Raw genomic sequence first — 27,435 nt, 5'->3', positions numbered from 1 at the left:
TGCTTTTCATTTCTTTCCTCCCTTACCGTCTCTAATATTATTTACATTATCTTAGTCACCTTGAACATCAAAGTGATTCCTTTGTAGTTCCTCATCACATTACTTTAAAATTGATATACAGTAATTATTCCAAAATGTTTTCCGGTATGTCTGTAAAATCCATCAAGTTCTTACGAAGTGCTTTTTCCAGTATTATTTTCTATCAAAGTTTTCAATCTTCTGTTCCCCATCCATATCTGGTTATCGTATTACTATTTTTTCTTCCTAAGCCGTGTGTACAACTATGAGTTGGTTCCTCCTACAAAAATTAGTCAGTACTTCTCCTTGATGTACATTTCCATATTCATAAAGTTCTAAAATGTCTTCATTTCCTTGCCTTTCTCTTCCCACGAGTGCATTCAAAAGCTACTCTGGTCTCTTCGTTGGCAATATCCGAACGGTAAAGTCTTATAATTGAGGAGTACCGCATTAATTTTGAAATGACTAAAATTAAAATATTTGAAGTATAGTACTTTTACTTCATTTTACCCGGAAGCCTCGGGTTCTTTCTCGGCCAGGTCAGGGATTTTTACTTGGATCTGAGGGGTAGTTCGAGGCCTACGTGATTGCAATTTGTAATTGAGGAACTATCTGACGGCAAAATAGCGGCCCTAGTCTAGAAGGCCAAGAATAACGGCCGAGAGGATTCGTCGTGCTGACCGCACGTCACCTCGTAATCTGTAGGCCTTAGGACTGAGCAGCGGTCACTTGGTAGGCCTTGGCCTTACGGCGCTGTTATTATTATTATTATTATTATTATTATTATTATTATTATTATACTTCAATCGAGTCACTTGTTCTTCTTTTCGTTCCCTCTTTCCAGGCACCTGATACTGATGTTCAACTCCTTCAGAATGGACTCATTGGTACGAAGTGTTGTCCAGCAAAAGCGAAGCATTCTTCTCCAGCACCATATCTCAAATGAGTCGATCCTCTTTATGTCTGATGCTCGCAGGGTCCACGTTTCGGCACCGCAGAGGAAAACAGAATATCTTTAGTTCGATTGAAATGGAACGATCCTTCCAAATTTGATGTAGTTGAGTCATGATGATCTCGGCCATGACAATCCTTCATCCTTCTCCTTATCTCTACTTCAGAGATGTTATGCTAGTTATTATAGCACCAAAGTATACCGTTTCTGAAACTGTTTTCATTTCCTCGGAGGCGTTGATTTCAGTCATTTTGCCGGCCCTATCAACAACCAACAGCAGAACTAAAATTCCAGCGATTGTGTTTCGAATTCAATTACGATTTGTTGTTTAAATGATTGGCTTCTGCCTTTCCAGTGTGTGTATTTTTTCTTTTCTTCTCTAAATTGGTATTATTTGGGCGCTCTCTAGGAGGTGAAATCGGATGAAAAACTGAAACACACCTTTTCTAGGAAGGGGAAAGTTGGATGAAACTCGGCGGCGGGATTCAACCTGTGGAGCTTACTGTTCTGTCCTACTATAGTGTGCACACACTTGAAGCCTCTTCATTATTAATGTATCTTAGCCTTGGCATATGCTCAAGGCAGCTTTACTCTCAGGCTGGCCTTTATTTAGAGATGTAAGTGCCGTTAGCCACAGCGTTCCAAGCATCATATGTAGCCCTTGACTTGAACTTACGCTATGAGACCATATCTGCATTTCATGCGGATGTTGCCGAGTCAAGATGGCTCCTACACCAACATACCTCCCAACATCAGATATCGAGTTTTCTAAAATTTAGAGCAGAACAATATAGTTATGTTGGTAAAATGTTAGGGCTTGAAACATCGATAAACCATTATCCCCGGTTATTTGTATGTTTCTTATTCTTATTCATCTGGTGCCATCTCTTCACAAAAGTTTTGCGACCGTCATGGAGTAATTTTTCTTATTTTGTACTTTCCCCTGCTAGGGTTACTGTATCGTGGATGTCGCACCATTCTCGGAGGTTTTACTGTACGTCTCCGCCCTCGTCCTTGTGTTTCTATGTTGTCTGTATGGTCAGTTGTATCAGGCTGTATTTATAATTTCTGAAATGTGACTGAAATAGCCTGCTTTCCTCTATTTTGTGAGATTTAAGACTTCTCATAATTTCCCGGCATGACGAAGAACCTTCTTATTGGTGACCGGGTCCATCCAAGGGATCTTAAGTATTCTGGCTAATTATTGGTGGTGGTGGGGCATGATTAACATGAACAGAAGCATGTGAAATGAGGGACAACTATTGCAAACATTCCTATATAATAGCAATATTCACAAACAAACAGAAAAGGCAGAACAATGATAGAGCTTGTTTCTCAAATAAATTTTGAAGGAAGTTTTCAATAATATTCACAAGTAAACAGAAAAACACAACTTGATTCATGAATATTTTGAAGGAATGTTTTCTGTAGAAAGCCAGCAAAAAACAATCACAATTCAAAATTAGAACTTGCTTCATAAACACATTTTCTTAATAAATGTCTTCTTACTGTATATTATGCCAACAACCGTAGCCCTGCTGAAACACCGGATTCCGTGAGATCTCCGAAGTTAAGCAACATTGGGCGTGGTCAGGAGTTGGATGGGTTGCCACGCGCTGTTGGTGGTGGGGGGGGGGGTAAGGGAATGGAGGAGTGGAAAGGAACTGGCCACCCTACCGCACGTAAACTCCGGCTCAGGAACACCTCTGCGGAGGTTCGGACCTGCCTTCGGGCAGAATAACCCTTACCTTACTGTATATTATGCATTTCGTGAAACGAAATATGAAAAGCTCTACCACCAGATGTACCGCTGAACAGTCTTCATTGGGAAATGTAGTTGTCTGAAGGAATGTCCGCTTTCTAAACTCATTTCTTGGTAGGCCTATAAAACATCTACCACCTTCTCCAGATTTAACGCCTTAACAGCGTTCGAAGACTACCAAACTCCACATTTTAAGGGGACTTAACATCTAGGAGGAAAATTTCTGGGGGCCAAAATGGCACTCTGCCCCCCTAAGATCACTTTCGGGGGGCAGAAAACGCCTTGCCCCCGAAAGTCGGCACTGGTGTTACATCTACATACCCAAAGACTGCTCTCGGTTTATTGACGAAGTCTTGAGTGTCCATTCTTTACCAGTACCGGTAACACGTCACACTTCACGATATAATAATTTTTATTGCGCACAAGTGCAAAATTTGCATATTACATCAAGTAAATTACAGTTCACTCAAGGAGAACTTGGTTCAGAGCAAAATTGATTCAGAGAGACTGTTCTCTTTTTGCACTTCATTACGTCATATATATCACACTGTTCATTGCACAATACACATACACACTCCTGGCTGGCCCGGTGGTAGGATTTCTTGGTACAGATACGGTGGTGAAAGCCGTGTATTGCGAAGCGTGTCACCAAATGTCTCAACTCATAATCCTCTTTCATCCAATCCTTATTTATCAGTGCGTCTATACTGTAAAAGCTTTCCTCGATCGAGTCCCTTTTCTCTCGTAGTTCTCGTAATCAGTTCCTCGTATGCCGGAGTTTGCTGTAGAGGCATTTGCAGTCTTAAATCCTCTATCAAGAAGGTTTCCTGGGCTGAAACTTATACATACCGGGATCGAGTGAATTTAGATACCCCTAGGACCCTTTTAAGGTATCTCGGTTTCATGCTTTCCAGTTCTCGTAGCTGTTACGCGATAGGTACTCCCATATTACTTCTAATCCGTATGTGAGCGTTGGTAGGACTTTGACTTGGAAACGTTTCATGGCCGTCTCCAGTGACATTCTTTGCAGATGTTTGATTTCACTTATGCTTCTAAGTGCAGCAGCTAGTCTCTTCTTTATGTGTACTGAGAAGGTCGTCCCGGAGAGTTGTAGTGTGATCCCTAGATATGTGTCCGGCTCCACGGCTAAATGGTTAGCGTGCTGGACTTTGGTCACAGGGGTTCCGGGTTCGATTCCCGGCAGGGTCGGGGATTTTAACCATTATTGGTTAATTTCGCTGGCACGGGGGCTGTGTCATCTTCAACATCATTTCATCCTCATCACGACGCGCAGGTTGCCCACCGGCGTCAAATCAAAGACCTGCACCTGGCGAGCCGAACATGTCCTCGACACTCCCAGCACTAAACGCCATACGCCATTTCATTTTTCCCTAGATATGTGAACTGTTTTTTCGGTGTTATATACGTCCCCCACATACAATGTAATCCCCTTTCGATAAGCGTCCTCCTTTCCTGAATACCGTTAATTCTGTCTTCTTTAGATTCATCCTTAGCTCATTGTCATCCGCTCATTGTGTGATAAGCTCCATTCCGGTTTGCAAATATTTTATGTTATCAGCGGCTAGTGCCATATCATGCGTATATATTTATATGCTTACATTTTGTGGTCCTTCTTTGATTTCTGTAGGGAGATCCTTGGTCAGCGCATTGAACAATAAAGAGCTCAATGGGTCCCCTTGTAGCACTCCGATGGTTTGATCTATCCAGTCTGATTGGGATACCCCGTCACTAATTTGCACTTAGTTTGCCGCTAGTGTGTTAGCTATTAAATTCGTCATATCAGAGCGTCCCCTTGTAGCACTCCGATAGTTTGATCTATCCAGTCTGATTGGGATACCCCGTCACTAATTTTCACTTAGTTTGCCGCTAGTATGTTAGCTATTAAATTCGTCATATCCGAGCGTCCGACGAGGCTTTCCAGTTTCTCGATTAATTTCCTTCTATTGGCAGTGTCAAAGGCTTTGGTGTAGTCAGTGAAGATTACATACTTATTCCCGTGGGCTTGTGTTCTTTCTTGTATGTCCTTTAGCAGACAGCTCGCCGCTATCAGGGTGGATCTCACTTTTCGGAATATGCTGGGGCTGTACCTTAATTAAGGCCACGGCCGCTTCCTTCCAACTCCTAGGTCTTTCCTATCCCATCGTCGCCATAAGACCTATCTGTGTCGGTGCGACGTAAAAAAAAAAAAAAAAAAAAAAAAAACCTTCTGCCGCTGCTTTTCGGAATCCAAGTTGTTCATCAAGTAACAGTGGTTCCATCGGATTACTTATTTTCTGTGCTAATAGTTTGGTGATATACTTCACGATATACAACGAGTTTCGAATTGGAGGTCACAGTTACACCCAAGTTGTTTAAATTTCAGAAATACAGTTCTTACAGTGATGTTTCTGATACTGTACTGATATCTTCACCCAGATCCCATCCTAGGTACTTGAAATGTGACACCCTTCAGTGACGTTTCCGTCCAGGGTGATAACAGCGTTGTTGATTTTCTGCTTCTTATGTCAATGGTTTTTGTTTTCTGAATGTGTTCTGTAAGATCAAACTCTGCTTACTTCATTCATGCTGTTCAAAAGGAATTGAAGGTCTTTTAAATTGCCATACATATAATTATGTGTACTGTAAACATGTTCCTTAATTGCTGACTAACTTTACAAACATATAAAACTGCATTTAACTTGAAAACCTGAATATCTTCATTTAAAATGGAAAATCTGAAAATTAACATTCATTATATAAAATACACACTCGTCGAACCTTGTACTCACATTTACTTGTTACCTGCTTACTTACACATACGTCATTTGAAGGGCGCCAGCTGTCACTCAGTACAGCAATAATAGAATGAGACTCTTGACTATCTCTAGGGTGTGGGGTAATAGGCTTACTTTTGACAACATACCATATAAGTTCTGGGAAAAGGAGATTGGCGTTCGGTTTCCCCATTAATTTTGAGGTTAAGATATTTTACTGTCAATGAAATGAAACTCTGAATTCGTTTGATAGAACAATATATATTCTTTAAATAATATATCAAAAAATAGTGAGTCTTGTTGCGATAAAACAGATGAGAATATGAAATTATGACATTGCAACTGAAAGAAACTAGGCATGAATTTGAATTCTTCTTGACCGGACATTTAACAATTTATACGAAATATTTCCCTCACTGATTCACTTGACTGTACCTTTAACACTTTGAGTGTAATTACGACGTAATCCATTGCCCTGGTGTTTACTGTAGATATGTCACGCCTAACGTGGTGATACATCCTTGAGACTGCTTCTTCTCCATATCATCTGACTTCTTTGTAAGTCAATATGGTATGACCTCTTGGCAGGTCCAGGGTTGCCCTCTCTGACTCCTTGGTAAGCCTTGCGTCCGCGTCTTCCACTAAGTGACGGACCAACCATTTGGTCTCACTCTCTCAATGACCAATAATGGCTCACTGAGTCTTCAACATCTCTCGTTCACACTGGTTGGCTGACCAACTAAGGCCTCTTGATCTAGTAGACTACTTCACTGTACTGCATCCGTATAAGTAATGACTGACGCTACAATATGGAGCTACCTTATATAGACGTTGGTTGACACAACTACGTAACCTCCAGAAATAACAATGACATACTCCCACCTACGCGACAAATATTACATACAGTGGTGAAATAGCCCCGCGGCGACTAACTCCGTGCGCGCATTGCTAAATAAATACGATGACGTAGCCATGGAGTAGCGATGACTTGGCAGAATCTCCACTGGTATAGCAATATAACAACGTCACTTCCAATCTCTGATATATACAACAATTCTCACTGTACAGGTGTTTAATGATAATCTACACATACGTATATATGCATACATCTAAGTGCAATCTTGCAAGCAACAGGCAATTGCAAAATTGAATAAAACGGATAATTACAATAATAGTAACAATATCACAGATAAAATAATAATAATACTGACATAATAATAATAATAATAATAATAATAATAATAATAATAATAATAATAATAATAATAATAATAATAATAATAATAATAATAATAATAATAATACAGATAAAATCATACAATAATAAAAATACAGATATCATCTTGTAACGGGATTTGAACCGTTACAGTACAGCTTATCTAATAATGTGTACCAGTGTGGTATTTGTGCATCCGTCATTATTTGAATTTATGACTGTCTTGGTACTTAAAATTAGTTACTATCCTTGGAGTTTCTTGTAGTATGCGGAATTGTCACGCTCAGGATAACTGAGGATTGTTCGAAATGGGATCACCTAACCTTGGCTTCTCTGAGCACAACATAATCCACCTGCTCACAAAAGACATAGTGGAAAAAGCTGTAAGATAGAGTTGCCCGAATTTCCTGTTTGTAAAGTTGCAGTTGCAAACCCTAGCGGATGTCGTCCACTTAGTTTTACTCACAGTGGTAGAGCGTACGACTCCCAGATTCGCGGGTTCGATTCCGACTGACCCTTGGACGCTCTACCACTCATCTAGTCGATTTCTGAAGAGAGATCAAAAATTTTGGCACTCTATATCATTGTTGTTGGGATATTTAAAATCTCTGGTGGAGGAGTCATTGTTACCCGACAAAATTAAATTAACTCACTCATAGAATCCGTTGAGTAGAATTATGATTTCGTTGCTAGATAGGTGCACAATCGGAATGTCGAAATTGGTAGGTAGGCCGCCTAGATGGAACCACTTCAGAAGGTATTATTATTATTATTATTATTATTATTATTATTATTATGATGCAGTTGAAGTCTGTGCGACTATTCAAAGAATTTCGAAATAGTTCCCCGCGCTCCCACTTTGATATCAGCGATACCGGTATTTAACTTTTTCTTGAATTATCGTATAGTTGGATTATAAATTATCTTCTTTTCACTGTCTATATCAGAAGGTTGATCACCACTTAATTTGGAGCGAATTGTTGGATCGATAACAAACCCCTGTCTAGTCTTGGTATTGCAAGCCAGAATGTCAACACGTCGTATTGATCCATACTCAAGGCACAGGAGCCTTCCTGAACAACTTCCTAACCTTTACTCTTAGAGCTGCATGTATGTTAGATCGTACAACATGATGGCGGCAATTCGCAGGAGCATTCCGCGAGCACATTGTCCCAAGATATGTCCAAGGGTTTCTCCCTCCGGCAGCCATATGTACACCAGGTACCATCTTGAGACCATCCTGTGGGAACAGTCGCATTCATTTTCAAACATGTGATCCACTCTGATGTAGATAATCTACTCTTGTTGGATCTCCATTTGTTGCCTTCCGTTACTTCCCTGAACAACTCAAATCCCTTCCCCCTTCCAGGTTAAGACTTTCAGATTTCAAACTCACGTCTGCACAGTTCTTTTCGGAAGTTCTTCGCCGTAGATTTGTTAATACAGTCAGAAGTAAGAGGGTTAAGGCGAGTACACGTAGATTTAAATCACAGTCTTAATAGTCTAGCTGCATTGATATGAACATTTTCAGATCTCGTCGACATTACAGTGCCGTAACCAACGTCGATGAATGAAGGCCGATACAGGAGTTGGAGCAGGTATAGCCGTAAGATTTTGACCAACTCCAAATCTCTGAACATTTTGCTTAAGGCATGCTCTTTGGAATGTCTGCTGGCGGGGAGAGTATTTCCTTGAGACAACTGTGAATGATTTTATCGATATCTTCTAGGTAATTTGATGGTAGCTGATGTCGGGGGACATTTACAAGGGATAAATAAGTTTGGGCCAAATTGATTTACTATGTTGAGTTTTTGGTCTGGGCGAGACACTGGAATTGATGTTAAAATGGCAGTTCGTAAGGAGGTTATAATGCTTTCAAAGTCGAATCTGATGCTGTCAGTGAATGTGACTCCTAGATATCTGATAATTTCCTCTGGTCCAGTCTTCTTGATAAAGGAACAGGTCTTTCGCTACAAGGTGTCTAGATATTAATCGATGCTGATTTTGCTACGTTTAATTCAAGGCCTACACTCCCATGTTGACTTCTGACCATCAGTAATTCCTGCGCTGCCGCCATTGACTTACTAAGTATTACTAGGTTATCTGAAAACATACCACGGTAAGATTTTCTAATCAGGAGTAATCTAAAAAAAAAAAAAAGTATAAATATATTTTTCAGTTACTTTTGTAAGAAGGAAATCAATGGATAAAGTTAAAAGAATGGAGACAGAGGAAACCTCTGAATACTTTCCTTGTGCAATAAGTCCAAGCATCAATCTACCAGAGAGATATTAATGTAGGTTCCTGGCTGATAGGCAAATCCATTCTGATTAGGATTAAGGTGAACACATGTCTTCTATTTTACATCCCGAGTTTTCTCAATGAGGCGACTAATATGGGCCACCAGTTCGATGGGTTACTTCTATCCCCGTTGCCTTTATAAACCAAAATGGTCCTTGCTTCTCATTTCATCAGGGACAATATTCCATTTCAACATCACGTTGATCACAGCAGGAATTACATGGGGACATTCTGATACATTCAGTGTTCTTATTAAAATTTTGTCCGGCGTAATATAATAAAGAAGTGGTGATTATTAATTTAATATTAGGACGGTATAAGTGCTATTGGGGAACTAACTCTTGATGTTTGCAATTTGATTTACGTAGCACCGAAACTGATAGGTCTTATGTTGAGATGATAAGAAAGGGCTAGGAGTAGGAGAGGAGCGTCCATGGCTTTGATTAAAGTACAGCCCCAACATTTGCCTGCTATGGAAATGGAACGCCACGGAAAATAGTCTTCAGGGTTGTGCACGTGGGGTTCGAACCCATTATCTCCCGAATGCAAGCTGGCAGCTACGTGACGCAAACCGCGCAGCCACTCGTTAGGTACTTTGCTTTTTAAAATTTTCCATTGTGATGACTCTCCTATTCTGACATTACCTCTAATATCTGATTACATGAAGGGATTACCGGCCAAGTTGGCCTATTTGTGTCGATGCGACGTAAGGCAAATTGTAAAATTAACAACGAAAATGTTTGTAATATAACTTTAACGAATATGAATGCATAGTCGTTTTCTAGTCATTCTACTGGGTCAGGAATGGAATGAATGAAGCCCCATCTAGTGGCGAGGGTAGGAAATGTGCCGACAGCCGAAGCCTGTCGCACTCATCTGGGGCAATGTTAAATGACTGACAGATGAAATGAAATGGTAATGGAGAGTGTTGCTGGAATGAGAGAGGCAGGGAAAACCGGAGTACCCGGAGAAAAACCTGTCCCGCCTCCGCTTTGTCCAGCATAAATCTCGCATGGAGTGACAGGGATTTGAACTACGGTATTCAGCGGTGAGAAGCCGGCGAGTTTAACGAATACGTATGAAGGGGGTAAATAAGGAAATATTTCATGTTAGTAGCTAAAGAAAGAAGTTTGTAGGTTGTATTCATGCTACGTCATGTTTAAACATACAATTATCAAAACATTTCTGCATACCTTACCCAGACCATATGAGTTTAACATTTCTTCGTATAAATTAGCTTTTAATAATTTAAATCAAATTCTAAACTTGGACTCAGTTGAATAATGGCGCATCCTCTTGTCTTGACGCTCATCAGCAGATGCTACTGAATCCATTAAATCCACAGTACAGCCAGCTACAGGGAGCGAATGTCTGCAAACATACTGAAACATGTGTACGTGGACTGTAGTGTTTTATAGAAGTGATATAAATGGCGATAACTGTTGCTCTGACATATAGAAACTTATGGGATACCAGTATGTTATAGAAGAGTGTGGGTTACAGATGGAGGTCAATTTGATACGATTGGAACAGTTTTGCGAAATATGGTATAAAGTAGAGACAGGCAGATGGACACAGAAACATTCTAAATTTGTCACGAATGCTGAGATGAGACCAAGAGAAGAAGATAGAGAAGAGTTTAGATAGATATGCGCGGTAATAATTGAATTTTACTAATTCGTTCTTAACCCTTGCTAATTACACCTAATTTGGCCCCAACCTATTAACTGATTCGGTAACGTGAAAATTACTAACTGAGCTCCTTTAGCCAACAAAGCAGAGTAGACTTCGGCCTACAAGTGGCACCCACTGGTCCGTGATCCGAGAGCTCTGCACTTTTACATTCTTCTGCAGTAAGGCGAATGCCGGAACAGTTCCTAGTATAGGCCATGGCCCCCTTCTCTACACATCTCTATCACCACCACATGGCTTCGCCGTATTAGAGGCCCAATTATTATTATTATTCCCATTTTGTACAGACTTTTGACCGTGTTGTACATCAGTTGAACTGTTGTGCCAGAGCAGCTTATCAGCTGTGCCGGAATGTTATAATAAGAAAGCAAACAGTCGAGTACGCTGTTCCATCGGTCCCTCAGACTACATCCCCGTGAAACTCAGTGTCCACCAGGCCTCAGCACTGTCACCACAGCTCATCATCATCGTCATGATCACCATCAGTCGAGACTTGCAACGGAGTGTTCCTTGGACCCACATATACGCCGATGATGTCGCGCTGGGTGACATTACTCATGCTCACTTCATTACAGTCCCAAGTTGAACAGGGGAATAAACGCCTCTCCCTATATTGTTCTCTACCTGAACATCAGGAAGGCGAAATATCTGGAAACTAATCCAAGTAATGGCACCATCCAAGTCAGGAAAGAGAGCATGGTAAAGATAATTTGAGATACCTTGGGTCTCACGTGCAGAAAGACTGTGGAATTAGCAATGACGTTCGAACTCGGATAAGTGCGACTTGAATGCGGTACAGGGAAGTCACTGGCGTACTTTGTGACAAACGAATGCCGACCGTTCAGCAAAAACACTGAACGCCAACTTCATGCCATGGAGATGCGAATGCTTCGCTGGACGATGGGCATCTACTTAATCCACCACATCAGGAATGACACAACTCGGCAGCAAATAGGAATCGTTCCAACTGCGGAGAAAATATGGGAAAGGTGCCTCCGATTGTATGTTGTATGGCGATGTTCTGGGAGAGTTACCAACCTCGCCTTCCAGTTTGACGTCAACGGTGACCGCCCGCCTGAAAAAAAAAAAAAAAAAAAAAAAAAAAAAAAAAAAAAAAAAGCGTTGGCAAGACAGTTAAAAGCGTATATGAGGGACATTGGGTTGAGGCCAAACGACGTTAACGATGGTGCCAAAAGGCGTTTAAGTACTCGAAGATCGGACCCTGTACCGGCGGGACAACGCGAAATAGAAGAAGAAGAATTGTATACAGACGTAGGACTGTCAGCATTGCTCTGTTGAATTCTTATTGTTAAGTGATGAGATATTTTTTACGGCACATTTCGAACGTACTCATATCGGTTGATGGTGCCGTTTTGCAGTTCTAACATTTTTTTTTTCATGAACATGTTTGCTTTCTTGAGTTTTCTTCCTTTTGAGTGCTTGCATTTCTCAGCCTCATATACATCGCCTTTTATACAGCATGTCTCACAATGAACACTTTTAAAAATATCAGTAATCTTAAGTAAAACATCCCGTTGAGTTTGGAATGAAAGGATTCGCAGTTGTTTGTAGTAGACACAATGTTTGCATAGATTTTTTTTTGTGTGTTTAACGTCGCGCCGACACAGATAGGTCTTATGGTGGCGATGGGATAGGATAAGGAAATGCTATGATTGGAAAGGAAGTGATGTGGACTATATTAAGGTACAGCCCCACAATTTGTCTGGTGTGAATACGGGAAGACAACGGAAAACCATCTTCAGGATTGCCGATAGTGGAGTTCGAATGCAAGCGCTCTGTTAGGTGACCTAAACCACTTGGCCAACTTGTTCGGTGAATTAAAATCTGCCCACATCATTGGAGGAGGGGTATCGCGGCCAGCTATCTCATAGGCAAATGCATAACTTACACTGTTCACTCGTCTTTCGGGTTGTATACTGCAATACAAATTACTGCAAACATTCAACTTAGGGATGTTGAGCTTTTAACTTGGCAGCGTGGGTTGGCCACCAGGGGGGCCATAGCTGAGTCCTGGCATTGCTTCCACTTGTCCTAGGCTCCTCACTTTCATCTATCCCATCCGAACCCCTTGATCAGCTATTTTTCTCTTCCTAACCCCGATGGTATTAAGTTTTGCGAATCCTAAGGAGTCGTTCATTTTCACGCCCTTCATAGGCCTTGTCGTTTTTTGAACGATACCTTCATTTTTCGAAGTGTCTGACTGTCCATTTCTCCTTCTCATTAGTGTTAATAGAGAATGGTTGCGCAGTTGTCTTCGTCTTAAAACAGTAATTACCACCACCACCACCACCACCACCACCACCACCACCGTCTGTCTGTCTGTCTGTCTGTCTGTCTGTCTGTCTGTCTGTCTGTCTGTCTGTCTGTCTGTCTGTCTGTCTGTCTGTCTGTCTGTCTGTCTGTCTGTTGAGTCATCAGGCTGTGTTGATCTTCGAATATCACTACCAAAGGTTACTCGACTACAAAGACCTATCTAAAATGAGGCGTGTTAGGCAAGATGGGTGAGATAGTTTGCCATTGTTTGCCTCACTGGGCCAGAAGGTGTTATCGCAGCACGGCCACCCTATGAGTAACACATTTTATTACATCTAGACGCAATCCGTCGTGCTCAGAATGTTATTACTCAGCACCAGCCATACCTCAGAAGCTTCCACACTGTCACAGCCGTAAATAAGAATTAGAATTCGGAGGAAGCTACGTTTTACTCTGGCCTGGGCCAAGGAACAGATGCAAAAATACTGCATTCGTCAAGAAATGACACTATTTGCGTTGTGTGTATATGTACAGCATAAGGAAATCTCAAATAGTATGTCAGCATAGCCAGGGTCCAGTTAGTAAAGGCATTGTGTCGAATTAGGATAACCTTAATTCCCAACCAGTCTTACTTGGGCTGAATTCGTTTGTAGTCGGAACAGTCACGTAGCACTACAGAGTAGCGCCAATCTAGTATGGTTATGGCCCTCTCAGCATCAAAAACTACTACAACCTTTGGAAAAATTAACCAGTTACTTCCAAGCAATATAATGAACTTCATCATTAGTCACGTTCCTTATTCCTTCAAAATTTGCTTATATTTATTCTTCAGCCTGAAATTACAGATGACCATACGGATCGGGAATACTACTACAAACTTAATATAGCCTACAGCAGTTGGAGGAGACTGACTTCGTGTTGTTGCAAAATTTGCCAATTAGTTACGGTGCAGTATTCACCGACATGTTAAGTTGTTAAAGCATAAATCTAGAAATGGCTTGACTAAACAGACGCGTTAACAGGTGCTTGGCAGGCAACGCTTCGAAACCCATAAAATAGTGCTGTGAGGTTCACTACATTCGTATATCGTAGTTACAAAATCACTGTTACATTAAGCAAAATGTTAATTTCTGCCCATCACATCATGACTCCTATGATGTGATGATTTCTCCTTTCCCTCTCTGACCCTGTTTAATTTATGCAAACAAGATTATATTGGATTCTTCTCAGCACACAAGATAGTGATTGTTGTTTAAAGGTGAAAGATAACAGGATTGTCAGCCTCATCCACATATCTACAAATACACTTTATAACTTACGACCGGATATCTCATGACATCTCTTACATCATATGTCATCCTTCCGCTTCTTTGTATCCTATCGAGGTTATTTTAGGGCTTTCCTTCCTTCTTCCTTGTCTTTAAATCAGACGATGTGTTCAGAACATTGGTTCTCCTGTTTCTTGCGAATTCACTCCGCATTCGGCGTTTATTGCACTTTTCAGACTGTTTGAAGACCATTGCGCTAAACATATTTTCGTCCGTCTGTTTGCACACTGGTAACTGAAAACTATTGAAGGCATTACTACCAAACATTATATTTAGAATGTACCAACTTAAAGATACTTTTTTATGTTCTATATAGTATATAAAGCCTGAATGATCTTGGGGTTTGCAGGAACCATGAAACAAAAGGTTCCCAATATTTTCGTTGATGTTGGGTTTACGAAGAAATGAAATAAAATAAAAATGGTTTAATTGTAATTCTGAGCAACGTTTGTTCAGTGTAAGATTTCGGTAGGATGATATTTTTAGAATTCTAGAATTGCCCTGGGGCGACCAAAGCGCGCTTTTAGGTTATCATACCTTCAGTGATGTTACTGCCAAAGTGTGCCCTGAACACATGGTATCGCACACCTTTCTCAACCAGATTAGGAATTCAACTCCCTTCCGAAGTTTAATATATGCAAAGCGAATATTATGCTGACTGCTTTGTCTGTGAGTAGCTTGTCTACTCATACTTTTTCATCGAGACATTTCATGGCTACTAAGCCTTGGCAGTTGGCGGTGTTCTGCGTTTATTCTAGCCTAGTGTTAAATGTGATCCGTGGACTCCCAATGTTCATGAACACGACTCGTGTGGTGCTACGATATATTTAGCCTTTAGGGAGGGGAGGCGACCCGATATAGATGAGATTAATATTCCGCCTGAGTGCATACGTCCCTCTTATCGGGTTAGTTGTACAAGTTGCCTAACCTCAGGCCGTTGTCCTGATTTTCGCCTGTCTTCTTAGAACTGTTTTATACAAACACTAGCACGCATATTGTTCGTACAAGGCAATTCTTTTCGGACACTGGGAGTTGATTGAAATTATTCTGGTGTTACGTAAATATAATTGAAATAACGAGCTTAATTTTAAATTACTGGTTATGGACTCAGATCAATTGCCTCGCGTGTCCAATTTTTATAAAACCACACACGTTTTCGTAGGTGGGAATATCTTTATTCTATTTCTCTTCATGGGGCTCTTGTAGCTGAGATATAGAAATGCAAACTGCTTGTTGTAGGCAATCAGAGGTCAGTGATCTCAATGTATCTTCCTTCGTCTTGTAGTCACTAGTGCCTTCTCCATTACTGAAGATTGGCCACAATCACAGCGAAGTTTGCGCGATGTCGGCTGTCCTCATCAGTCTACTCGAATCTAGTCCTATCCTCTAGTTCCTCAGCCAAGAGTATTTCATTCGACCGCGACCCATACATCCATCAATTTTACCCCGCATGATCAATTTTAAAGCAGGCTATACTTTTCCTTCCTCATAATATGCCCAAGTTTGGCTGTCTTTCTTTTTTTGATTGTACACGCCAACTTTCGTTCCCTCCTCATGCGTTTGAGTACAACAGCATTGGAGACGTGGTCAGTCCACGAGATCCGTAACGTCCTTCGGACCACTGTGTTCTTTTTTTATTGATTATCGATGGATAGTTCAAACTTTGATGTTCTTTATAGCTTTTGTATTTTTTTGATGTGTTCTATCCGGAGATTATGGTAATTTGGCATTTACTCTCTTAATGGTGTCACATTTCAGAGTCCATGTTTCAGCGCCATACAGAATCACTTAATATACATAGCACCTGACGAAGTTGTGACGTGTCTCCAAGCTGAGGCTTCTGTCACACAGTAGATTTCTCATTTTCAGAAAGCTAGTACGAGCCCTTTCCATTCGTACACGGATATCTAAATCCGGGTCCAAGTCCTCAGTAATCCAGCTGCCAAGGTACTTAACCTTCCGTACTTGTTCAACTTGTTCCCCGTAAATGTTCATAAGAATGTGCGTGTTACAAGTTCTGGTCTCTTTGTCTTGTCGGTGTTTCTTGAGTCGAAGTTTATCTCCTTTTACGATTCTGTCTCCCAGACGCTGAAGACCTTTAATACTGTCAGCCAAGTTGACAGTGTCATCTGCGTACCTCAGATTGTTGATCAGCCTACCTACTTTTACTCCACCTTCCATTTCTTGAATAGCAGCTTGGAAGATCTGCTCGGAATACAAATTAAACAGCAGGGGAGATAATACACATCCTTGCCGAATTCCCTGCTTGATCGCTTGGAGATTCCAGTTCTCACGGAAGCTTCTTGATGCTCATTCAGCGTTTTGACAAATGTAAGATCTTCACTATCTATTCCTATTGGGTTCAAAATTCGCAGGTGTTCGGAATGTTTGACACAATCGAATGCTCGGGCATAATGAATGAAGTACAGTATATACATCTTTAGACTGGTCCCTACAATTTCGCAAACAGCCCCACCATTTGCCTGGTGTGAATATGGGGAAACCACGGTAAACCATCTTCAGGATTGCCGGTAGTACAGTATAGGCAGAACAAGGCCTCACGTGTCCCAAAGCCCGTACATAATATAGCTTCCAGAAATGTTTATTTCTGAGTCTTCAACATCGCACTGAAAGCAATTGAATGACAATTGGTAAAACCAAGTAACTCAGTCTTCTTCTACTTCTTTAGCATTTGTCGCATCTACAAGTGTTTTAATTTTTTAGCCGTTTTACACGATTTTATGCCATTTCAGAAGTAACCAAGTAACTCAGTTGTTGTGCACGTTTTAGGACAGAGGAAACAGTTATTGATATTTACTTTATTACTATCAAAGTGAATTTGAGTTGAAAAATAACTTGTTTTTACGTTTATGAAAACAAAAAATAATTAGGGTATTTAATATTTGACAAATTTGGTTTTTACAAGTGACGAATTTCATACTTCGTTCCCTATTGAGTTAACAATTTTTCAAATACAATTCTTAGAAGAAAGTATTTATATTGGTCCACCTGTTCAATACAGTTATAACGTAATCCACCAAAACTAAATGGTTTGTACACTCATAAAACAGCTGAGACCAGGAAATGTTTCGACCCCATATCGGTCATCTTTGTGTACTATACATGGAAACACCGGGCGAGTTGGCCGTGCGCGTAGAGGCGCGCGGCTGTGAGCTTGCATCCGGGAGATAATAGGTTCGAATCCCACTATCGGCAGCCCTGAAGATGGTTTTCCGTGGTTTCCCATTTTCACACCAGGCAAATGCTGGGGCTGTACCTTAATTAAGGCCACGGCCGCTTCCTTCCAACTCCTAGGCCTTTCCCATCCCATCGTCGCCATAAGACCTATCTGTGTCGGTGCGACGTAAAGCCCCTAGCAAAAAAATATACATGGAAACAAGACAACTTAAAATATCCAAAGTGAGAAATATGGGTGAAAAATGACAGATAGAAAAATTTAGTGTGACACATTAATCGATTTTTAAAACACCATGCATTGTTTTACAGTCTTGATGAAATTCTAACATGAGAACAAAGAGGAAGTGATGACCATTATGGTCTGTCTAGATGGCTATAGTTCAGTATTGATTAAAATAATAATTAAAATACGCCCAGCTGGAGGAGTTTCTGGTGGTGTGGACCTTTTTTTTTTCAATCTGAGTGTATGGTAAAAAAACTCACTCCGAGCGAGCTGGTCGTGCGGTTAGAGGTGCGAGCTCCGAGCTTGCATTCATGAGATAGTGGGTTCGAACCCCACTGGCGGCAGCCATGAAGATGGTTTTTCTTGGTTTCCAATTTTCACCAGGCAAATGCTGAGGCTGTACCTTAATTAAGGCCACAGCCACTTCCTTCCCACTCCCAGCCCTTTCCTATCCCATCTTTGCCATAATACCCATCTGTATCGGTGCGACGTAAAGCAACTTGTATTTTTTTTAAAGAAAAATAAATTACATTTTACTTTTCGTAGAAGAGGGGTTCGGTGTGCACAAACTTCATACTAAGTTTCCATATTTATGGCCACATTTTACCATGGAAATAAAGCTTTTCCCGGCCTTTGTTCATATAACACATTTTCTTTTTCTACGTGTGAAGAATGTGTTCTGAAAGTCTGGACTATCGTATTGTTACATTCTGTATACAAAGTTTGACGCTTATTCTTCCGTACAAAGGTCCATTCATTTTCTATATTAGGAAGTGTACCATAAAGGTATTACCGGGCGATTTGGCCGTACGGTTAGGGGCGTGCGGCTTTGAGCTTGCATCCGGGAGATAGTGGGTTCGAACCCCATTGTCGGCAGCTCTGAAGATGGTTTTCCGTCGTTTCCCATTATCACACCAGCCAAATGCTGGGACTGTACCTTAATGAAGGCCACGGCCGCTTCCTTCCCACTCCTAGGCCTTTCGTGCCCAATCGTCGCCTGAAGACCTATCTGTGTCGGTGCGACGTAAAGTAAAATATAAACAAACAAAAATATCTATATATTTATAGCGAGCTGAGATGAAAGACAACGAAAAATTATATTTTGAAAGTTGGAGAGTGCGTTTACACATTGCTTCATTATGTCACTTGTCACCCTCACAGACGCGCAGGTTGCCTGTACGACGTCAAATCGAGACGTACACCAGGCCTCTCCGGAGGCCATACGCCATTAATTAATAATATCGCTAATCGGCCAACTAGGGACCACGATAAGTTTCATTATACATTCTGGCGTTTACTCAGTTTTCGATTAATCCAATAGATCATTAGCTCACTGTGTCCAGTACGGCGTTCATCCGACCACTTTTCACCGGTTGTTCACCATGACCACAACAATAGTTTCTCCACATGCAAGCGTACGGGGTTGCTGAATCGAGCACGCTTTTACCACCTCAGCTAGGTTGTCCCTTTTGAACGATACAGATATCGATAAAAGAAAGTCAAAGGCCACGAGGGCATGAAACTGAAAGACTTCCTAGACCTCGCTAACCTAATGTCGTCTGGGCATTGTTTGTGGGATATCGGATGGATAGGAAAGATAAAAGCGAGACGGATAGCACAATACGAGGAAGCATTACTAGGCTCAGCTGGTGTCTGTGTAGTCATCATCCCACGCTCCTATGAGAGTCCCAAAGGAGTTTCGCTTTTTAGTCATCCCTTACGATAGGCATGGCATACTGTGGATGTATTCTACTTGGTATGGCAGGAATTCTCTAGTTTGAAAGCTGTTTTGAGCCAATAAATATTGCGTCCTAATTTATAGAGTTATACTAGGTTAAGTTGATCGAGTGCAGAATCTGGATGTCGTGTTCTCCGAATGTGCCTTTGTGTAGATTTTGTTACTTTAAGAATAGTCATTCAAAAACTAAAAGAAGTAAGAGGAAAACATTGCCTCTCAAAGGGTGGACTTAGTGTGGATTTGCATTATTCAAATGGAGAAATATGTCCTTGACTCATTCAGCTACATCTTTACATGCTTTATAGTCTCGTTTAGTTTCAAGCCTCTTATCATTAAATCATTTAAACCGAGTAACCATCGCAGCATTATTCTCCTAGATGAAATAAATAAATTAGGAATTCGTTATGAATAAATTCCACTTACCGTGTGTATTACATACGTTCATCTGATAGGAATGTGTATAATAATAATAATAATAATAATAATAATAATAATAATAATAATAATAATAATAATAATAATAATAATGCATATATCAAGAATGTAAGTGTTCCATCTGAAAATATATGATATATGCGATGATCATCATATAACCTTAATATAAACATTGATAGGTTTTTTTTTTTTTTTTTTAGTTTTGGGTCTAGCAGCTTACGAATAGTATTCACAGTGAAGTCTGCACATGTATGTGAATTATGATGTGTTGTTTTAGTTGCATATGTTGATATCATTATTTATGACCAGGCTTAAGACAAATTCTCCTGATAAAAACAAGGTTCTATTCCAGTATTTCCTTCGATCGAGTTGAGGACCAAACTAATGTTGAACTACACCCTTAACTACCACCAAACGCTGATGATGTCAGCATGGGTTATACATTGAGAACGGTAGATGGGACTTCAGTTTCTTATTACGTGCTTTGTTTTGAAACTTACGATGGTGGTCTATGGTTCCAGTTTGTCATTGCTGAGACGATAGTTACATGCAGTAACAAAGCTTCAAATCCGAAAGTTAGATTTTTGAATCACAGTGTCAACGATGGTCATTGTAGTGTGTTTTTCTTTCCTGTCTTTACCACACTGATTCGCATGAGGTATTTTACAGGTATAGCCCCTAATGATTGGAAGTACTAACACTTGCACAAATACTGTTAATAATAAATTTTAATGTCATTTAGCTTTACGTCCCACTAACTACTTTTACTCTTTTCGGGGACGTCGAAGTGCCGAAATTTAGTCCCGCAGGAGTTCTTTTACGTGCCAGTAAATCTACGGACACGAAGCTGACGTATTTCAGCACCTGAGCCAGGATTGAGCCTGCCAAATTGGGGTCAGAAGGCCAGCGCTTTAACCGTCTGAGCCACTCAGTAGATTACAGACACTCGGTGTAGGTGATCACGGTAATTCTTGAATATTGTAGACATTCTCTAAGCAAATGGGGGCACACTCCTTGGACAACTTTTCTTCTGGTGCCATCTTCTCACAGAAGGTTGCTCATCAATAATGGAATCATCGATGATATGCATTTAGGGCTGTCGCCCAGGTGGCAGACTATCTATCAATTGTTTATCTAGCCTTTTCTTAAATGTTTTCAAAGAACTGGGATATTTATCGAACATTTCCCTTAATAAATTTTTCCAGTTCCTTACTCCTCGTTCTTCTTCTTATTCTCCTTCTTCTTCTACTACTACTACCGCTTTTCCCACACCTGTGGGGTCGCGGGTGTGAACTGTGGCGCAAATGGGGATTTGACCCTGTTTTACGACAGGATGCTCTTCCTGACGCCAACCGTATATGAAAGGATGTAATCACTATTGCGTGTTTCTGTGGTGGTTGGTCGTGCCGTGTGTTGTCTGAATATGAAGAGGAAAGTGTTGGAACAAACACAAACACCCAGTCCCCGAGCCAGAAGAATTAATCAAACATGATTAAAATCCCCGACCTGGCCGGGAATCGAACCCGGGACCCTCTAAACCGAAGGCCTCAACGCTGACCATTCAGCCAATGAGTCGGACTCCATTACTCCTTGTACTATAGATAAAATATATGCCCCATTTTGCCTTCATGAATTACAACTTCTTATTATGATCTTTCCTACTTTGTAAAGTTCCTCTCAAGCTTATTTGTGTACGGATAACATTTCACGCCATCTCTCCACTGATAGCTTGGAACATAGACGTACCACTTAGTCGAGCAACTCGTCTCCTTACTTCCAAGTTTGCAATATTTTGTAACACTACTCTTTTGTCAGAAATCAGCAACAACAAATCATGCTGCTTTCCCTTGGATTTTTCCCCGTTCTCGTATTAAGTAGTCCTGGTGTGAGTCCTATACACTGGAACTATACTCTAATTTGGGGTCCTACCCAGAGACTTTTACGCCCTCTCTTTTACATCTTTACTAAACCTAACCAAGACCCTTTGCGCAACAGCTCCGAAGGGCCACGGCTTACCAAGCGACCGCTACTCAGCCCGAAGACCTGCAGTTTACGAGGTGTCATGTGGTTGGCATGACGAATCCTCTCGGCCGTCATTCTTGGTTTTCTAGACCGGGCACGCCATCTCACCGTCAATTGTAATTACGTAGGCTGATTGGACCTCGCACCAGCCCAAGTCGCATCAGATCCAGGTAAAAAATCCTTGACAACCGGGAATCGAGCTCGGGGCCACCGGGTAAAAGGCAGGCACGCTACCCCCATACACCGCGGAACCGCCATTTACATTCTTACTACAGTCCCTAAATACCCTCATAAGGGTAACCATGTGAAAAATTCTGTAACCATTCTTTACAACCTTGCTAATGTGATTACCCAATGAAGATCATTCCTTATATAAATAACTGGGTACCTTTGACCCCATGAGGTAGTCATTCCATCAACACAGTAATTGAAACTGAGAGGACTTTTTCTCTTGATGAAAGTTACAAGCCGACTTTTCATCCCGTTTATCATCATACCATTGTCTACTGTCCACCTCACAACATTATCTAGGGCTTTTTGTAGTCTCTCACAATCCTGTAACTTATTTACTATTCCATACAGTATAACGTCATCTTCAAATAGCCTTATCTGTGATTCCAGTTCTTTGCTCACCATTCATATATATATATGAAATGTATGGATCAATAGCGATACAGTCCATTTTATCTCCTGAATCAAAAATATCTGCTATATCTTTTTTGAATCCTACAAGTTGAGCCTCATTGGAATAACCTTTCCTAAACACGAACTGCCTTGTTTAAAACCAGTCTGCAAACGTGTCGGATATAATTAAAAAGAATGCTTTCCCAGAGCTTAAACAACACATGTCAAGCTGATTGGCCTGTAATTATCCGCTTTATGTTTGTCACCTTTTCCCTTGTTGACGACCGTGACTGGCCATTATGGAATATATATTTTTTTTCTATTCTGCGTTTCCTGTATCATAGTTGCCGTTTCGTGAACGTCAAGTAGCTGTCGGAGGTCCTGCGCCCAGATAATCTTCTTCGGCCGCGTCTACGTTTACCTTCAGTCTGGCCTTCTGTGATTGGTTATATCAGGCTGTGGTTGTTATTTTGGAAGATGTGAGCGAAATAAGCTACTTTCCTGTGTTTTCCGAGGGTTAAAACGTCGCAATATTTTCCGGCACTACGAACTACCTCCTCGTTAGTGACGTGTTCTGCCCATGAGAACGTCAACTTTCTGCGATACAAGCACATTCCAAAGGCCTGCATTTGGATCATTGACGAAACCTTCTTCAACGCCGTAAAGCAGCGCCGCAACACATCAACGAATTTCTAATCTAGGGTCGCGGTTGCACACAAGATGTTTCAATTTCAGAAACACACTTATTGCACTGCCGATTCTGGTTTTGATTTCTAAATTCGGATCCCATTCTTGTTTTAGTCTATATTCTAGGTACTTGAAATGCGACACCTTGTAAATTATGTTTTCATCCAGGGTGATAACAGCGGTCATAATTTTCTACTTGCTGATTACCATGAATTTTGTATTCGGAATGTTTATTTTAAGATCGAACTTCTTGTTTACTTCTTTGGACAACTAGGTTTAATAAGTTGAAAGGACTGTCATAAAATTCAACGTGACATTCGATCTCGGCTTCTAGTGAATAGCGTTGGTTCATAGTCTACTCAAGTTTTTTTATTTTTATTTAAGAAATATTCGTCTTGTAACGCTATCAAGATTTTAGCATATTTATTTTGTTTATTTGTGAATGTACATGACAGATTACTCTCGAACTGTGTTGAGTCTTTATATTTTCTTGAATTAATACTGTTTGTACTGTTGTAGGTCTCTACAGCAGGACGCAATAATCCAAATAATTCAGCTGTGAGTATTTCTTGGGTTTTATTTCAGCACGCCTGGCAGCATGACCTCACGATGCCTGCTGGACGTTCTGCATGGTCCAGCGTGAATTCTCTGGGCTGCATGTTATTTAAGGGAAAATAAAATGATGATCATGCAGCTCATGCATTTCTTAGCATTTGAAGATTTCAGTGCACATTTTTCTCTTGAGGAAAGATGAAATTATCGCGAGATGGTAGCAGTTTAAATTTTCCTCCACCTTTCTCGTCATCATCGTCACTTGTACATTCTCTAATAATTACTGCATGTTTAGTGGTTACCCTCAAGAAATATACGATTTCGGCACATAAATTATAAGCAAGTAACAACATTTGCGACTGGTAAGTTAATAGTAAATACTGTACTTTTGCCTTGCGGTATTGGGATTATCTAGGGATGGAGCACCGAACATAGGAGACCTTGTTTGATGTGTCACTTATTATAAGATTCTAAAGCATATGCATTTTCTTTTAATTCATTGTGTCCTTTAGGACTATGTCAACGCACATACACTTTCTCTCTAACGAAATGTTATGTCAAAGTTCACGATTTGCTTGGTTCTTTGAATACTACGTAGTAAATGGTTGTGTAGTGTTTTTCAAACCTCAGGGTTAAAATAAGTCGAATTTCTGGATTTACTGTAACTTAGTGCTTGTTTATTAAAGCCACATACAACATACTTTTAGCGTAGTGGATATGTCAAAGATACGATCAGTATTAATACCGGAGAAAGGAGAATAGATAAAGATCATACTGATGCAAGTAAATGTTGAATAATTGACACTTTTCCCGTTAATTATGGTATTATAAAGTGTTAGGCTCTAATAATTCATCTTTGGGACCACTGTAGACTACATTTTTCAAATATACCTGTTACTTGTTTATAAGTACCGGTACGTTTATATTTTTGTCTTGAATTGCTTACGTTGTAATTCTAAATCATGCAGTGGTTTATACACTTCACTAGACTACATCAATAATTATTCCTCTATCTCTGGCAATTTCTTTGTTGGCAGACGAACTCGATAGTGATGTATGATTGTACGAAAAATGAGTGATGCATTTTATGCGACATTTAACCATTCCTGCCTTTACATTATCCATATTCATTAGGTACTCGAATTATTATTCGTATCTGATAATATGGTTTGTGATATACTTGCATATTGGAACAAATAACTTTAATAGTGTAGCATCACCTTTTTCCACCCGCGTCTTATATTTCGGAATTCAAAACCTCTGAAGACACTAGATGAGTAGCAAATTTCTCAAAAATACGCACATGAACTTCATAATTCCATTATAATGATAATTCACTTTCTTTCCTCCACGTGCTTAAAAGTTAATTCATTCCCCCGTTTCGGTATATCGTTAGAAAGTGACCTATTAACTTTTGCTTACGCTTCTCTTTCGTTTAAACTTGCTATTTTACCAGAAGCGTTGAGACGTGCTGAAATATAGCCATACAAATAGTGTCTGGAGCCGAAGTAACGTGTTCTGGTAGTTAATTTAATGGTGAAACTTGAGACTCAATATTCTTGCAATAGTGTACTGTATTAAGGCAGAAGGTATTTTTCGAAAATTAAATCCATCGAATACTTAACTCCTTGTCCACCCAGTGCCTATTCAAAGCATGCCTTCAAAAATAGTTTGTTAAACTTTGTTATGCTCCCCTCATTTTATTCTCTGAAAGCATGTTTTGCTTTTGCATTTCTTTTAAGTTTATACGTTGCATTATCTGCTTAAGGAATGACAATTATAATTCTGAATTTCATGTACTTAATATACTTCTCGTAATTGAAGTATAGTCCTGTATAAAGCTTAAATACCTATCGCAAAAGATAAAGAATGAGATCTGCTTAATTAAATGATAAAAGTGGACGTTGCAGTTTAAATATCTCTCCTCTCGCTCTCCTCTGCATGCTGTTCTTTTCTGTGACGTTCTTCACTTATGCACCATCTCTAGTATGGAATTCTGGGGATTTTTAGAAAATAAAATCGAGCTGTTGTACGACTCAATAACATACCGGCATTTTTGGCAATGAAATGTTTTATTAAGTCATATTGGAAACATTCAACATGCGAATCATAAGTTTTAATTACTGCTTGTGTTAAATTATTTGATTTATGCATGTTCTTGATGATCATGACGGCTGCCCCTTTGATTTACTGGATCTCTTCTGTTTAATAAAGCAGTGGTGATTGATTTATGACTATGTTGTAGTTTTAATTTCTGATGTATGACCTGAGTACCTACTTCTTGATGCGTTTAACAAGAGTTTATACTCCAAATTCGACACTTCCCCACAATAGACTTAACAATTTGTTAGGAGAATAAGAAAAGGTGACAGCATATCATTTCGATCCCAGCAAACCCGATATAATTGAAGAAGGCACACTGCTGACCATTGCAACGCCAAGAATGACGTGAGTTAACATACCAGATGTATTATACAGAATACCCCTCATACACAGCAGACAAGATCACTATTGGAGCTTGTAACGATGTACAGAATATAGGGAATCAGTACTGTGTGGCTCCACCACGGGCTACAATAACAGCTGCTACACGACGCGGCATTGTGAGGAAGAGACTTGGGATGTCCGTCAAGGGTATATCAGCCCATGCTGTTTCCATGTGTTGTAGCCGTGGGGGTCCTGTGGCTGGCCATCCGTCGTTCGACCCTGGACCACGCATTTTCAGTGGGCGAGAGAACCGTTAAACACGCAGACCAAGGAAGCAGTGTGACCTGGTGGTCATCCAGGAACAGTCGGACGATGTGTGCCACATGCAGTCGCGCATTGTCCTATTGGTACAGGGCCCCAGGTTGGCCGTAAAAATATAAGGAAACAGTAGGCTCCAATATCTCGGCGATGTAACTGTTGCTGATCATTGTACCAACGATGCGAATTAGGCGCGAGCAGGACTGAAATCTGATGGCACCCTGTACCACAACTCCAAGAACCAGGATGGCAGGACGGTGCATAATGTAGGACGCGGCCAGGTGTGTGCCACAGTGGCGCCAGACACAGACACGACCATCGTGATGCTGTAAGCAAAAGAAGGACTCATCGGAGAAAACGATAGAATTTCATTCTTCCCTCCAGGTCTGACATTCCACGTACCATTGCTGCCGCAAGCACCTATGATTAGCAGTCATTGGCAGCTGCAGTAATGGGAGTCTGGATAAGATGCCCGCTGCTGCAGACGGCGACGAATCGTGCGCCCGAACACAGAGTGATATCCTACATGCCTGAAATCCTGAGTGAGGGAGTGTGATGTGGTTCGAAGATGCCTGTCTGATCCTATATCCTATATCCGCTTCACCGTGGTAGCATTCTTTTCAATGCATGAATCAGTTTTGCTAGAGGATAATGCACAATCCCGGTAGGTCACGATTCACCTGCGGTAAACAGATGCGGAGTGTTTAAAGGAGTTCTGGCGACCTCTACTTACTATCTGCGTCTAACGAGAAGTTGCGGCAGTTTGTAGGTACAACATGAGTAATATATACTATACTCATTACAAACATTAGTCGTGATAGAAGAAACAGATCCATGTTCATTATTAAACTGTTCGTTATGCAGTACTTACAATTATACTAGAACTGTAACTAA

At 40.6% G+C, this 27,435-nt stretch overlaps 1 protein-coding gene across 1 annotated transcript in view; it reads left to right on the top strand.

The window, feature by feature from the left end:
- LOC136863365 (bumetanide-sensitive sodium-(potassium)-chloride cotransporter) overlaps positions 1-27,435 on the top strand; it is a 756,312-nt gene that overhangs the window by 512,534 nt on the left and 216,343 nt on the right. Inside the window, exon 2 of the mRNA XM_068225649.1 lies at positions 23,764-23,802. Coding sequence (XP_068081750.1) covers positions 23,764-23,802 — 39 coding nt within the window. The remainder of the gene's footprint in view (positions 1-23,763; positions 23,803-27,435) is intronic.

The sequence above is a fragment of the Anabrus simplex genome, chromosome 1, assembly GCF_040414725.1.
Source record: "Anabrus simplex isolate iqAnaSimp1 chromosome 1, ASM4041472v1, whole genome shotgun sequence".
NCBI classification, from domain to species: Eukaryota; Metazoa; Arthropoda; class Insecta; order Orthoptera; family Tettigoniidae; genus Anabrus; species Anabrus simplex.
The sequence above is the reverse complement of the archived record's forward strand: the minus strand, read 5'-3'. Positions and strand labels throughout refer to the sequence as shown.